Source organism: Drosophila navojoa, chromosome 4 (genome assembly GCF_054131105.1).
Source record: "Drosophila navojoa isolate 15081-1374.11 chromosome 4, UAZ_NAV_1.0, whole genome shotgun sequence".
Taxonomy (NCBI): Eukaryota; Metazoa; Arthropoda; class Insecta; order Diptera; family Drosophilidae; genus Drosophila; species Drosophila navojoa.
The window spans coordinates 23,769,148-23,784,383 of NC_142892.1; the positions used below are offsets into that span (position 1 = coordinate 23,769,148).

At 43.7% G+C, this 15,236-nt stretch overlaps 2 protein-coding genes across 2 annotated transcripts in view; both read right to left on the bottom strand.

Annotated features, from left to right (window-relative positions):
- ko (Stork-head domain-containing protein knockout) overlaps window positions 1-15,236 on the bottom strand; it is a 64,285-nt gene that overhangs the window by 4,258 nt on the left and 44,791 nt on the right. The window contains exons 3-4 of the mRNA XM_018101670.3: window positions 13,155-13,350; window positions 65-323 (exon numbers count right to left, since the gene is read on the bottom strand). Coding sequence (XP_017957159.1) covers window positions 65-323; window positions 13,155-13,350 — 455 coding nt within the window. The remainder of the gene's footprint in view (window positions 1-64; window positions 324-13,154; window positions 13,351-15,236) is intronic.
- On the bottom strand, window positions 11,658-13,101 carry LOC108651788 (uncharacterized). The gene has a single exon (XM_018101678.3). The coding sequence runs from the start codon at window positions 13,021-13,023 to the stop codon at window positions 11,815-11,817; it is 1,209 nt and encodes a 402-aa protein (XP_017957167.1). The 5' UTR covers window positions 13,024-13,101; the 3' UTR covers window positions 11,658-11,814.

The following is a 15,236-nucleotide window of genomic DNA, read 5'->3' on the forward strand; positions in this document are numbered from 1 at the left end:
CGGTAAAACGAAGAGAGAGAACATTAAAGAGAATACATGAAAACTAAATGTGGATGCCACTCACTCTGGCGTGAAGATGAAGTAACCCTTCGCCGTCTGGTAGATCTTCTGCTCCTGCATCAGCTGCGCCAGCGAGTCGTAGATGACCTCAGTGGCAGGCGTGGTCATGTGGGGGAATCGCACGCCCAGCTTGCTGCGCACATGCTCGATGGTCGCCGATTGACCCTCGGCGGTCAGGTCCATGATGACATCGCACAGCGCCTCGGGCAGCGGGGTGAACTGCCCCTGGACCGTCGGCGTCACAATGCAATCGTCAATGTCACCTGCAAGCAGAGAGCCAAGGAGAGGCGGTCAGCACTGCCAACGTCCATAAGCTAAGCTACTTTTAAGGCTAATGACAGGCCTGGCAACTCGGCCGCATTTGGCCAGCTAAACTTGCTCGCATTTTTTGCCGCCACAGCGAACTAAATAAAAAATAAAATATAAAACAAGAAAAAAACAAAACAAACAGTTTGGCTTTTCGGGCGGCCGGGCAGCAGCGAATGGTCAAAGCCTTGACTCCAAATGTCAATTTGGCATTTGATGTTACATCTGTCTCAATGCTGAGGTAATTAAACGAAGTGCAAAACACATGCGTCGTGCAACTGAATGCCTGACTGCCTGAGTGGTGTGGCTAAGTGGTTTGCTCCACTTTTCAGCTGGGTGATGCTGTGCTGTGGCCATGAACCAGACTCTGCTTTTGTTTTTGCTTTTGCGCTCTCTCTTCAAAAGTATTTTTAGTAGTATTTTCCTTGAGCTTATCTCTGATTGAGTAATATTTATCTTCGCTGCTGCTGCCTTAATCTACATTCATTCATATTTATATTTGTTTTATATATTCCTCATATTTATTTATATGTACGTTCGTTTTATTTTATTCATCACTTTTTTTTATACCCTGAACCCATTGAAAATGGGAAATCAGGGTATAATGTTTTTGTGTAAAAGTATGTAACAGGCAGAAGGAATCATCGCAGACCCCACAAAGTATATATATTCTTGATCAGCACGATGAGCTGAGTCGATATAGCCCTGTCCGTCTGTCCGTCCGTCCGTCCGTCCGTCCGTCCGTCCGTCCGTCCGTCCGTCCGTCCGTCCGTATGAACGCCGAGATCTCAGAAGATATAAGAGCTAGAGAGCTGAAATTTTGTGTGCATACTCGTGTATACCATACGCAGTACGAGTTTGCTTTATTTTTTCGATAACTCATCCGATAACTTTTTTATCGAGAATAATCGAAAAATTGATTTTGTTTTTTGAGCCTCATCGGAGTACTATAAGATGTAGAGACTTCAGATTTACTGTGTATATATATATGATGAATACAAACATTTTGTAATCAACAGATTTTTGATACCACGCCCCCTTCGCCCCCAATTTGTAAAAAACGTATTTCAAGTACTAGAGACTTGTGCTTTGGAATGTACACATATTTTGACCATATAATTACGCCCTGAAAGTTTCATTAAGATCGTATGTTTACAAAAGAAGTTATTCACCAAGTAAATTCTCATACTATTGCCCACACTGCAGCGCAGCCCAAGCGCAGTCGCTGCTTACTGCGCAGTTAGCAGAGCGCGGGCGCGTGAGGGTGGATGCATGTAAATGTATGTGTGCATGCATAAAAGAAGTGCAGATTGATAAGAATATCAGCTTGGAGGGTTCAGGGTATCTCCTAGTCGAGCAGTCTCGACTAGAGTCTTCTTACTTGTTTTTTATTTCGTTATTGTTTGCTAATTTTATTATCTTATTGTTATCAGTTTCGCTTTTTCCTTTTGATTTCTCCACTCTGCTCAGTATATTTTGAAGCTTGTGCAATTCTTTTCGCCTGTAGCCCTTTTTCTCTCAAAGTGTTGTATCTTTTCAGTTTTTCCTGAGACGATCCAAAGTAATTTAAGGAATTTGACTAATTTTCCTCTGTCAGCTTTCCTGTTTCTGCTGTTTCTCCCTCCATCTCTCTCTTTCTCTCTCGCTCTCTCTCTATCTCTCTCTCTCTCTCTCTCTCTCTCTCTCTCTCTCTCTCTCTCGGTCTCTCTCTCTCTGGTATCCTTCAAATTATTTAGCACTCCTTTCAGGCTATCTCTCCCCTCACCTTTTGCCCTCGCTCTCCCTCTCATCGCGCTCTCTGTCTATATCTCTCGCCTTCTCTCCCAGAATTTCCGCCTCTATATCGTACTCTCTAAATGTCGTTTCTTTCTCAACTTTATGCACATGTTTATCGATCACACCTCGCACTTGTTAAGTTGCCGCTTGTGCTGCAGCTCACGTCTTTTCCCGCTAGATGTTAGTTACGCTGCTCTAGGAGCGCCTCACGGCCGCTGCAACTGCAGACAACCACACAGGTTGCCACTTGTGGCAGTTGCAAGCATCGCCTAATATGGCATACAGAAAATAATTTTTCTATTATGCGCTGTGCTCACGCGTCGTATACTTAATTAAAATGCGCACCCAGCGAATAAAAGTCAACAACAGCAACGACAGCGACAACGACAACAACAACAACAACAACAACAACGACGACAATAAAAATTGGACAGCTCGCATGTGCTTCAATCTTGGCTGCCGCATTGTCGCCAGCAATTTGTGGAGGCGCCGCCACAATGCTTCCTACTTGCCAGCTTAACCTCTAAAATGCAGCCGCAGCAGCAGCTGCAACAACAACAGCAATAACAACAGCAGCAACGCCCCCGAAGCGAGCACTCACAACATGACTGAACGAGAGGGAGAGAGCAAGAGTGAGGGAGAGGGAGAAAGGAGGCTAGTTGTGCCACAAAATCAGACCAAGTGTGTGACGACCTCCGTTGTTGCTGTCGCCGAACTCAGCCTCCATCCAGCTCCATCTCCATCTCCTTCTCCGTCTCAGCCTTGCGGCAACAACGTCCTTGCATTCGTTGCATAATTTTTCAAGTTTTCACTTTCTGCTGTTGCCGTTGCCGTTGCCGTTGCCGTTTCAGCTGCTGTTGTTGCTGTTGCTTATCCGGCAGCAATTTGACGCTGCAAACGCAATATAAAAATGCCATGTGGGATGGCACCATCGTCAAGGACAATTAGCGCCATTTGATGGGCGACTGTGAAACGCGCCAAGCAACTCTTGTATGCCTTCACTCCTTGGCCACCTTGGCCACCCGCTCCCCCTCTCTCGGTGCACCCGCATCGGCACAAACACCTGCCACATTCGCACTTTCACATCGCACACGAGACAAAATTTGTTTGCCGTTTAATCGTCCAGTCGTCCAGTCGTCCAGGTGGAACTGCAATTGGATAAATTGCACTCAATCTCAATCTGTGACTGGAATGGCGAGGCGCCACTCGCTCGCTTGCACCGCCCCATTGTTGGGGCTGCCGTTGGCGCCCTCGTCGGCGATTTATTTGCCTTGACTTATCAGCTGGCAAATTTGGTTTTGCTGCTCATTTGGCAGCAACGCCCTGTCCATAAATTGCCGATGCAGTAGCCAAATTGGAGCTGCACACACAACACACAACCCAGAAAACACACATCGTCTATCACATTTCATAAATCATGGCAAATTTGGGCATTTGGCTGGCGCGCCAAGCAGATTGTTGTTGTTTTCCTCTTCTTGGAAATAACAATATTTAAAGTTGGCAGCGACCGGCAGGAAGATATTTTCGTGCCTTGACCTCTAAGGTCAGAGCATGGCTAATATCCTCGGTCTCGACTGTGGGGCACTAGCTGCTAGAATACACTGTATGGACGTAAGACAGAATATTGAACGGGAAAGAGCTAGAAACTGCATATCAATATTTTGCATATCTAGATAAGCAGTGGTTTCATAAGAAAGTCACAAAACTTTTCCTGCAAGCGGTCTAAATTATATTATAGTGGTCCTGTATCAAAATGAATCTTCAGTTTAACTGAAAGTATAAATGGTTGATAAGTTGATAAGTGATAGTGTCAATAGTTTTAAAATTTGAAAAGATATAATCTATTTCTGCTTGCCACGCCGCGATGTATCCGCTGCATCCATTGAAAATTTCTGGTCTAATACCAATACTCAAAATACTCTTAGGATCTTAACACTAACTGAAGCGTGAAACTTTGGCTCTAGCTCTACAGTTTTACTTGATTTCCTACGCCTCCAGTGTTCATAGATATATGACCATATCTTTCTGTCTTAGTTGCAGTAGAATTCTCGGGTATATTGTAATACTTTATCAGATGAGGGTGTATAGACGATGAGGTAATACTTTTTGTTTTGTTTTACAAGGAAAAGGCGGCTTGCCTAGGAGATTCCCAGATCCCTGCTAAAATATGATATTCCAGTCGTTCTATGTTTGCTTATGTACACATACAAAAACACATGCATGGACAGACAGTCGTACTTGGATATATTGACTCATCTCATCTCATCTCATCTCATCTCATCTCTATAGTTTCTCATGGGTTTACGGCTTATAAATATATACATTTACTTCGCAGCGGACAGATGTACGTGCTTAAATCAACTCCGATGTTGATCATGTATGGTAGATAAATGATACGTATAAATAATATATTAATAAAATTAAAATAACTCAACATGGAGATTCATTATTGTAAACGCCACAGCAAATCTTTTTAATTGTTGTAAATCTTGTTTTATATATGAAGAATCTAAACTATATGTCAATAATTTTTACCACATTAAGAAAATATCGATTTTCTTTTTAATTTAACCTAGTCTTTAATGCATTAAACTTGACTCTCATTAATTTTAACTCTCAGCCTCGCTTTCATTGCTCAACAATATTCATATGGGAGTCTGTTTCCGTTAGGGCCACGTTGGGATCGATTTTAACAAAGGATTTTTGGAAACTGAATTTTCTGTGGAGTTGTTTCGTCACAAATTGATTGCTTGATTGATCGGGCAGCAATTGAGGACTTGTGTTCATGCAAATGATTATCTGTGCCTTCGCAGTGGACGCAGTGCAGCGCCAGCGAGCGTTGGCAACGAAAGCCGCGCGAAACGATAATAAATATCGATAGAAAGAGCAGCAGTCAGAGGGGCCGGCCAAGGTGGCGAGCTGTGGGGGGTGCTCTTTGGGGGTATACATGGAAAACGATTTCTGCATTTTCCCACCAACGCGATCTTGTCTTGAGCCTGCTCCCGCTGCTGCTCCCGCTGCTGCTGCTGCTGATGCTGCTCCTCCCTCAATCGCCCCATCCGTCTTAAGTAGAGTGAAAGTGTTGCGTTTTGCCTCAAATTGGGGACGTTGGCATTGTTGATATTGTTGCTGGTGTTGTTGTAGCTGGTGATCTGCGTTGCTGTCAGTGTTGCCTTGCAGCTTAGTTGACTTGACTGCACTTTGGTTTATGTTATTGTTGCTGCTATTGCTCTGACTTTAGCTGCAATAGCTCTCCGTCTCTGGCTCTGGCTCTGGCTCTGGCTCTGTCTCTGTCTGTGGCTGTTGCCGGCGGACATATATCCTTGTGTTCAATCAAACCAAAGCGACGTCAACGCCGCCGCCGCAGCCGCAGCCACAGCCACGGACTCCGCGTCTCTGCAACGGAGTCAAGTGTTTTGTAGCTTGAAGGTTGTTTCGTCTACCTCCCACTACCCAGGTCTACTTCCCCTTCACCTAGCGCCCCCCTGCTGCCCCTCATCCACTTGTGCGCTGTCCACCCCTCGTCATGCTGCGCAGCATGCGGCTAACATTTTTAGCGCTTGTACTTTGTGCCATGCATTTTTATGCAAATGTAAAATGTTTCTTGCGATTTCCAATTTTATTTTTGTTGTTTTTGTTTTTGTTTCGCCAGGCGATTTGCAGACTCTGCAGTTGTTGTTGTTGTTGTTGTTGGCCATTAATGTGATGCAATTGCCGCGAGTTACAATAATCTTGATGTATGATTTTTTCTCTCCCTCGCCGTTATTGTTGTTGCTGGCAGTTGTTTTTTTTTTTTTTTTTTTTTTTTTGCATTATTATTAGAAATGAAAATAAAAAGAAACCGAATCGCACAGACTTTAAAATAAAAGAGGAAATCTGCGCACCTATCGTGTTGTTGGCACATTTTCGCGTTGTTTTGTTTGATCTCATAACCGCCAGCGATTCAGTCAGCAACAACAACAACAACAACGACTGCGGACACCATAAACATTTAAACGCTGTCCATTTCGAAATAATCAATAATTTTTAGCTATCAGTGGCAATTTATTATTTTTTTTCTCCGATATTTTCGCCCCTCTGGGGAAAATCAATGGCAATCAATGGCAAGAGAGAAGCAAATAAATTAACACTTCCTTAAACGATAAACACAAAATCGCCAAAAAACGTAGTAAACAATAACAACAACAAAACCTGAAATCAACCGTTGAGCATCACAAACGCCGCATTACAATTGCAATTGATAATTGCCACTGAGGCATCGATTGATTTTCATTTATTAATTTTAATTGCAATGGCCGACAAGTGCCAAAACAGCAACTGGCAATGGCAATTGGGAAACGCAGCTGGGGAGGTGCCAGAGACAACGCCTCGAGCCATTTATCAGCTGTTGGATTAAGTGAGCAAATTTTCGCCGAAAACAGAGAGAAAATTCGGAAAGAGTGCTGGTGCTCTGCGCTGAATTGGGGGAGATACCTAGCTTAGAGCTGAATTAAAGTCTTTAAAATATTTATTTATTTCAATTATATTACATATATTATCAACGAATAATATTTTCAGTTTTCAAAAAAATCAAAATCTATTTAGGTGAACAGCACTCTTTATTATATATTGCCATCTACTAACACAGCTAAATCTGTGTGTCTCTATCCTCTTGAGTTTCACAATATATATTTATATATTTGATAAGTTTTATTTACTTTTATAATTCTAGCATACATCTAGAATCACTGATCTCAGATCAATATAAATAAGACATTGTAAAATCACATTAACAATACAAAAGAGCCAATGATTTTTGCCTTACTATATTTCAACAACATCTATACTATGATTCCTTTCTCGTGAACTAGTTCAATCTCTTGTTCAATTGAGCCTTTATTTGAGAGCTAATTGCCCATCAATCAACTGTTCTGATCATTAGTCTGTTTACTTTGTTTACGTCAACTGTGCTAATATATCTAATTACGAGCAATTACTTTTAGACGATTTTTAGATATGAAATACTTGGAGTTATCGTTTCCCTTTCCCTTTTATATCTTTTATTCGAAACTAGGATCTATTTATTTGTATGTGTTTTCAAATCTCTAGCAGATTTCTGAAGTATCGTGTATGGTATTTATCAATTTAACTAGTGGGCGTATCTGGAATTCTTAAGCCTTTTTACGATCACCCTGATCCACTGACTTATATACATATATATATATATATATATATATATATATATATATATATATATATATATATATATATATATATATGTCGGGTATTTCTGCAGATTAGATAATTTTGAAGAGTGCAGCGCGTTCCTGCTATGTTGCTCTTCATCCTCTTGCTAATCAACTCTCCCATTTTTCACTAGCACGTTCGATTACATCCTTCGCAACCAACTGGCAACCTTGTCAGGACCACACTCGATATTAATGTTAACTAACATCTTATTCAATCAATATTACCCAATGCTATGCATGAACCGACATATCGATAAGATACATAAAAATAATACATTTTCAGTGTCCAACTTTAAGAGTAGCGTAATACAAACAAATGGATGGATCGAAAGATAAGTAAGCTTCTACATACACGACTATTGATTTGGGCACGATATATGTATGTAAATCTTTGGCATGATATCATTTTGAATCTTTAAAATCAAAGATTTCGATTCACATTTTTGATCTATACTATCAAAAACTTGAATTCATTTGCAACTCTCAGTCTCATTTATAAGAATCTATATACCTCAAGTTTCTTCACGATCTAAAGATCTTACCAAATTACAAACGTTTCTGTTTGTTTAAAGTAAACTTAAGACATTGTGAAACGCCCAGTCTTAAGTCCCCATAGACCCCGTCTGAATGTGTTGCCGCCTACGCAATTCTCTGGCGCGGCCAGTGCGAATCAGCATCGATATCTTATCTGACTTGGGCCACCGCCACATCGCCTGGCGGAGCTCGGCATATGGAGCGACTGCGGTAGGCGGAGCACTCACAGATGCAGTTGCAGTTGCCGTTGCAGTCGCAGTCACCAAATGTCTAGCGGCAAACGACAATCACGATTTGTGTCTGAAATATTTTTTGCGCATTTTCAATTTCCACTTTTTGTTAAAGGGGAAAAAGGCCACGCAGCGCAGCAGAGCAAAGTAAAGATATGCCTGTCCAGCCAATATGCATACCACCAATTTTTCTATATGCACAACTTTTTTGTCCAAATTGTTTTGGTTTGCTTTATCTTATACGTATGTGTGTGTTTGTTGTTTTTTTTAGCAAGGCGACGCTAATTGTTTCCGTCGGTTAATAAAAATATTTCAGGCCAGTTACAAATTGAAAACAAGGCGACGGCGGCAACTGCAACTGGAACTGCAACAGGGGCTGATGTTGGCTGCTGTTTATGCAACGCTTCAGTTTAGCACGACGGAGGCACAACAAAATTCAAATTGACATTTACGTGGTTGCAACACAAAAACACCAACAACACCACCACCAGCACCACTGCAACACCACTGCAGCACCATAGCCGCCACAAGAGCCCAACGAGGCTGGCAAATAAGGAGCAAAACACGACGGCAATGATGGCCAAGAAAATAAACAAAACTTTTTGGCGACACTTTTTGGCTGAAATCTCTTGCCAAGCGCCGCCGCCGTCGTCGCCGCTGCCACCGGCTGTGTTAAAGGTCAATGAGTCTTGTGCAGCGTCGGGGCACTGGACCTGAACCTGGAACTGGCTGTCGATATTCGCTGCCAAGAAATGAAAAGCCACAAAAAGAAACTCCTTTTTATTGTGTCTTGGCCTGTTGTGCAATAGGGCCAAAAAAGCGAGTGCGAGCAATTTGATAAAAGCTATTCATTCGGCTTAGATGAGCATTTATGATCATGTCCTCTACCGTCTGTCCGTCAGCCGAGCTGATTGTGTGAAATGCTTGGATGTTGGCAATTTGCGGAGACAATGGAAGAGATCGAGCGAACTTCTCTTGGCGTGCGAGAACACTTTCCCGCCGAATGGCAAAGCTCTGAAGCGGAACCACTTATAAGGCCCATAGCCAGAGCCAAAGCCAGAGTCGAAACCGAACCCAAACCCAAACTCGAGCTCGAACCCGTACTCAAACGGGTTGACCTCATTAAAGGCAGCGGCAATCAGCGGGTTGTTATAGCAAAAGTCACAGTCACAGTCTGGAAGCGGCTTTCCAGAACAACGAGAACAGCGAACAACAATAAAATTACAATAATCGCTTTGGCAACGCTTGGCGCTGAGGAGCTGCCAGAGTCTTTGACTCCAACTCCGACTACAACTCTGGGCCTTGGTCTGCCTCTGACTCTGACTGTCGCACTTTTGGGCTGTTCAAGCGAGCATGATGAACTTGCCATGGGTCCAAAGACAATGATGAACGATAGTTGGCGATGGCGATAGCGTTTAATATGAACTTACGAGTTGGAACTGGAACTGCGACTGGCGCTGGAGCGGGAGCTGGGACAGAGCAGGGTAGGAGGGGACTGACTGGAGATGTGGACTTGATATTGGCGCACTTGGTTGCTCTGGTTACGCTTTGGCGAATTCTTTAACGATGAGTTTGTTAACCTCTTCTCGCACTTGGCCTGTCAGCGTGAAATTGACTCGGGCTTGAGTCTCAGAGCGAAGCCGTTAACGGTGCGGCATTCTCAAATGAAGTGCCATTAGAAGTATCTGTGTGAGAAATGTGTGTGAGGCATGCAGCTAGCTGGGTTTCATTTCTTTTCCACTCGTTTATTTTGCTATTACCATTTTGCAGTGATTTGTTTTGCTAATGTCTCAAATATGAAGTTGCGATTATCGACCGATCAACAGCACAACAACAGCAATAACTACAAGAGCTACAGCTATAGCCACTGTCATGGCCACATTTCACTTTCAACGGGGCAACATCTCAACGAGAAATCGTGATGAAATTGATTTGCGGCTCGACTCTTAACGTTTGTCTTTCTATTCACAATCATAGTTACCGACAGCTGAAGGCAGCTACCAGCTAACTGCAGCCCCCACCACCCATCACCCACCACCCACCGCTCATCGCCCCGCGCAACTACTTCAATGGCTCTTCAGCAATAGCTGCATCATTTTCTTGCTTTCCAGCTATTTTGCATCTGCAACTAAATAACACTAACAACAACAGTAACAATGAATGATCATTTGTCTGTCTTGCTATTTTGATATTCGACTGTCAAATTGGCAAATGTCTGATGACTCTCCCCCCTCCCCACAGCTATCTGGGCATCCCCCCACCAAGCGTCTCTCTGCATTTGCCACTTTAACACGAAATCGAATTTAATTTCGTTACTTTATTTTCGCTTTGTCGTTGTTGTTGCTGCTGTTGCTGATTCAGTTGGTTTCTCTGTTTCTTTTATTTGGCATGTTTGCTGTCTAATTGAGCGAGAAATTACCGTTGATTGATTGTTTTGCATGCAATTTGTTATTGTTTGTAGCTTTGCTGTCAAAGTCAATTATAATTTATATACACAAAGTTGATGGCTAAGCAAGAAACACCTACACTTATACATTCGTACATACATATGTATATGCAATTATTGCAATTTCTGGCCAAACTTTTCATTCTAATCCAATAGGCAATTGCATTGCAACAAAAATGTTGCTTACTCCCCTTGGCCACAAGTTGCTAACGGCTAACGACCTTGTTGCTAAACATAGTGCAGTGCATAGTGCGTGCACTGCTTGCAAATACACTGCTTGGCTGCTTGTTTACGAATGGAATTGTCATGTTTATGGTAATTAAGAGCTAATGGGTTCTACGCCATTGCAAGCGTTAATTAACAACATGGTAGAGACTGGCTAGCTGCCACAACTTCAGCAGCATTAGTTTCCTTGCAACTTGCAACTTGCAACTTTGGCATTCAGCTTGTTTGTGCAATTTATATATATGTATACATACATATATATTTCCTCAATTGAATTTCACACAGATAAACCGCCGGGCATCGTTGTACTGGGCGCCTCCTTGGGGCTTCCAAATCGAAACTTATTAATTTTCAAACGAGTTCGCCAAAGGCCGGCAATGAACCAAACGTTATAGCCAGTGGACCATCGATGATGCCGATGCCGATGCCGATGCCCATGCCTATGCCTATGCCTATGCCTTGGTCTATGCCGCTGTCGATGTCCGACGGTCGATACTCGATCTCGGCGGCCATTTATCAATTCATGAGTTTGGCATCGATTTGGTTGGTAGCCATGGTTCACGACAAGGTTCAAGCCAGCCATTTAACGTGAATTGCGAGTGTGAAAACGGCAAACGAATGGCGAATGGCGATTGCCGATTGCCGGGTGGAGGAGAGCCTGAGGGACTGCAATCGGCTGGCTAGCTGACAGTGTCGCATTAGGCGTGCAGGTGTCCATTTAATTGACAGCTAACGAGCCGCAACGGCAAGTTCTTAGCCCCAAAAACTAGGCGAACAGGGCCTTCAAATTGTGTATAAATATCCAGCTGGGAGAGCTGAGACCAAAGCGTTGCAGATCACATTTCAGCTCGATTTCATTTTATTTTCAATTTTTAATCAAAATATTCATATTCGACAACAACCGATTAATTCAGAATTATACATTTTTCGGGAAATGCATTCAGCTTAAGCTCTGATTCAGTTTCAGTTTATTCCGATCCGTAAATACAATAGGGACCTCAACTAAACATTAATCTGCTGAAGTCTCGTCTTGGGTCATCGGTGCTAGGTATTCTGCAAATAGCATGTTAATCATTTCATCGCAACGACGAGTTGATCTCTGGATTTTCCGTAATTCGCAGCGAATCCCGACAAACTCATCGGTGCTCAAGAGGCCGTTCGTCTGCTCATCGTCACTTTCGCTAGAGTCCAACGGCCTTGAGCTCCTGGACAATTGGATTACACTTTTGGCTGAGGAGTCCCCGTTGACCAACGTGTTATGTCCACTGCTATCTGCGCCACTGAGCTGGCTTTGTAATTTTTGATCCGTCACAGGTGTTAATCGTCCGCTTGCGAGTCGGCTTAGCTCCTCTCTGGACAATTGATGACTTGTGACTCGGCTTGGTTTCTTTTCCGAAAATAGCTCGCTTTCGATGCGCGTCAGTATATCTGCTGTCAGATGCTTGAGGCTGGGTCGCCTAGATTCTTTTCCCGATAACTGCCTGCCTTCAGGAAGAGTCAGTTTCTCCATGCTTGCATGTGGAGTCAATTCCTCGGACAACCATTGACTGCTTTCAGATGGACTCAGCTCCACTTCCGACAGTTGTCCGCTTTCGAGTGAAGTTGGCTCCTCTCTCGGCAATGCTTGGTCTGTAACTGGAGTCCGTCCATCTCCTGACAATTGTCGGCTCACGAAAGGCGTCATACTCTCTCCCGATTGTCTCCCGACATTCCTTTGCGTCGCGTTCAATGCGCTAGAGCAGCCCAATCCCATGATTACAGATGCTACGGGATCGAGCACATTGTTCGTACCGCCCGACTCACGATATGTATTCATAATTGACATGGGTGACGGAAAACGAGGACAGCTGCCGAGTAGATTCGATATGTTTAGTTCCTGTTCCAACTCGTGTTGTGCCATGGACAATATTTGCCAGATGGAAATGTCCGCCGCTTGCTGACCGCATTTCTCATTATATTTGCGCTGCTCCTCGTACATGAGCCAGCGCAGTTCACTGAGATTTTGCCAGCGCTTGAATCGCTCCTTACGTCGCTCCTCCATCTCTTCCGCTTGTTTTATCAACAATCTGCGGCAGTTTTTCTGCTGCTGCGACAGCTTCTGCACCTCTTCTGGCAGCATATTCAGCTGCCGGCACCAGTATAGCACGTTCTTGATTCTCAGCAACTTTTCGCGATGGGCGGACGAACTCGCACTATCCTTTCTGGCCTTACCGTTCATTCTGGCACAGCATAAGGATTTTTTTTTTTTTTTTTTTTTTTTTTTTTTTTGTATACTTTGATAACAGAAAATCTTTAAAAATAATTCAAACGTCGAACGCCATGACAACTAAATTCCTATGCTCAACTTACCCACAGAGCTAATGATGTAGGTGGCCGGCGGCTTGAGCACGCTGCGGGCAAAGGCGCCTCGCAGCACCTCGAGGGCGCACGGCTCAGCGGTGACCAGTAGCATTCCCGGTGCCACATGTCCAGCATATTTGAGCGCACGTGTCGCGGCAGTCAGTGGAGCATTCCACCAGCATTGCGCATTCGCGGCAAGGAAATTCTGAAAGCATCAAATAGAAATAGTTTTCAAACGACAAATTCAACAAGAGACAAATTCATAGCAGGAAAAAACTTAAAATGCTATACATTCAGTTCCGTTTTGGTTTTTGGATTGTAGACAAACTGGCATTTAAATCAACCTGCAAAACCCTTTCGGGGTGGCAAAGTCTATAGTTTTTGGCCGATAAGATGACCTGATCTATATGATATTATACGCTAGGAATATGAAAGCCTGTCGCCCGAAATTTTCGGCAGGAGCGATAGAATTTACACAAAACGAGCCGATATCATTTTATCGAGCTGCTGGAACAAATTCCAATCGATGGAATATACAAGCAATAATATTAAAAGAACATTGGGGGTTAACTGTTGTCCCATCCTGTATTCCGATACGTTTTTTAGGTTTCTCGAGGATTATTTAGCAATTATCGTGATTGAAGTTCATATCATAGCGTCAGGTTTGAGCAGGAGAAATGCTAGGAGCTTATGGAGCACGCACTGAAGTGGTGGAAATAACCACTTACTTGTTCAGGAAATATCGGCAATCAACGATCAACAAGACTCATTGGAGAGAATCAATTCCTGAGCTTCTTATGTGGCAGCCGCACTAATTGACAAATTGCAGTGCAGCAAGTGGCATAATTGAGTTAAACCGCCTGCATGGGCTGCCGGCCTGGCGGGCTGCTTGAGCGTTATCCATCTGTGGGCGTTCGTAGTGTAGCCCAAACCAAACCAGTTGGCAGCCGTCAATTAGCTAAGCGGATCGTGGCACGCCCCTCAACAAAAGACCGCCAACCATCTACCACTCGGCAACAGCGAATGCAACATATTTGCTGAGGAGGCGCCACAAAGACGCTGCATCATTGCCCCAATCGTTGTTTTTGCTGTTGCTGTTGTTGTTGTTGTTGTTGTTGTTGTTGGGGTTGGTGTTACGAAAGAAATGAAAAATCCTCGACACGTTCTGCCCCATATAATTCCATAGAAATGGCAGCATTGCATTTATTTCTTTTGCTGCTTTTTATCTACGTTTTTCTCTGCTTCGATTTTTGCAAATTTTATTTCTATTCCCAACACTTTTCAAACTTCTGGCCGCGAGCAACAAATAAATGTCCAATTTGTGCGGTGACAGGAACACTTGAGGCACGTTTCTGATGTAAACATGGCCAGGGATCGAGCAAAAAGTCACAGGCCTAGGACAGGGCATGGCATGGAAGGAAACACACAGCGGTAAAGGCCGATGCCAAGCGAGTGTGGGGGAGCTGCTGGGGAATAGGCTAGGAAATGCATTGCTGGTTTAAAGTGCAGTCAAAGGTTTTGTCGAAGTTTCTCTTTGGTTTCACTCAGCGATTACCATTGTCGATGCTTTTATAGTTTCACGCTAATGAACATCACCCAGTTTTATTTTTGTGGCCGCAGCGATTTGACCTTTTCGATGCCATTTCTCGATGTGGTCACTCCTTGGCTTTAATGTCGCCACCAGCGCATCGAGTGTTATACAATGGAGTCGCTGGCAGACCGACCTCATGCATCCAGCTTGGGGCGCTCAGCTAATGCATGTGCTGGCGCAAAAATTAACTCGTCATTGCCTGATGCAGTCGTCAGCGCAATCATCTGACTCCCTCCAGACACACATTCACACTCACACACATATGGAATCGCCCAGCCCATAGCAAAGGGGGCGTCTTTGGCTGTCACGCGCCGCCATCAGATGACAACGTCCGAGCTGCATTATCTATGCAATCATAATCCGGGACTGAGCCTCTGCTCACTAATTTCTGCCCCATCATCGTCGGCATCTACATCAACATCATCATCACAATCATCAGCATCAGCATCAGCAGCAGCAGCAGCAGCAGCAGCATCATCATCTGCATCAACATCAGCACG

What these genes read in the sequence shown, in the direction of transcription:
- LOC108651788 (XM_018101678.3), bottom strand. Translation starts at nt 13,023, where the DNA reads ATGAACGGTAAGGCCAGAAAGGATAGTGCGAGTTCGTCCGCCCATCGC.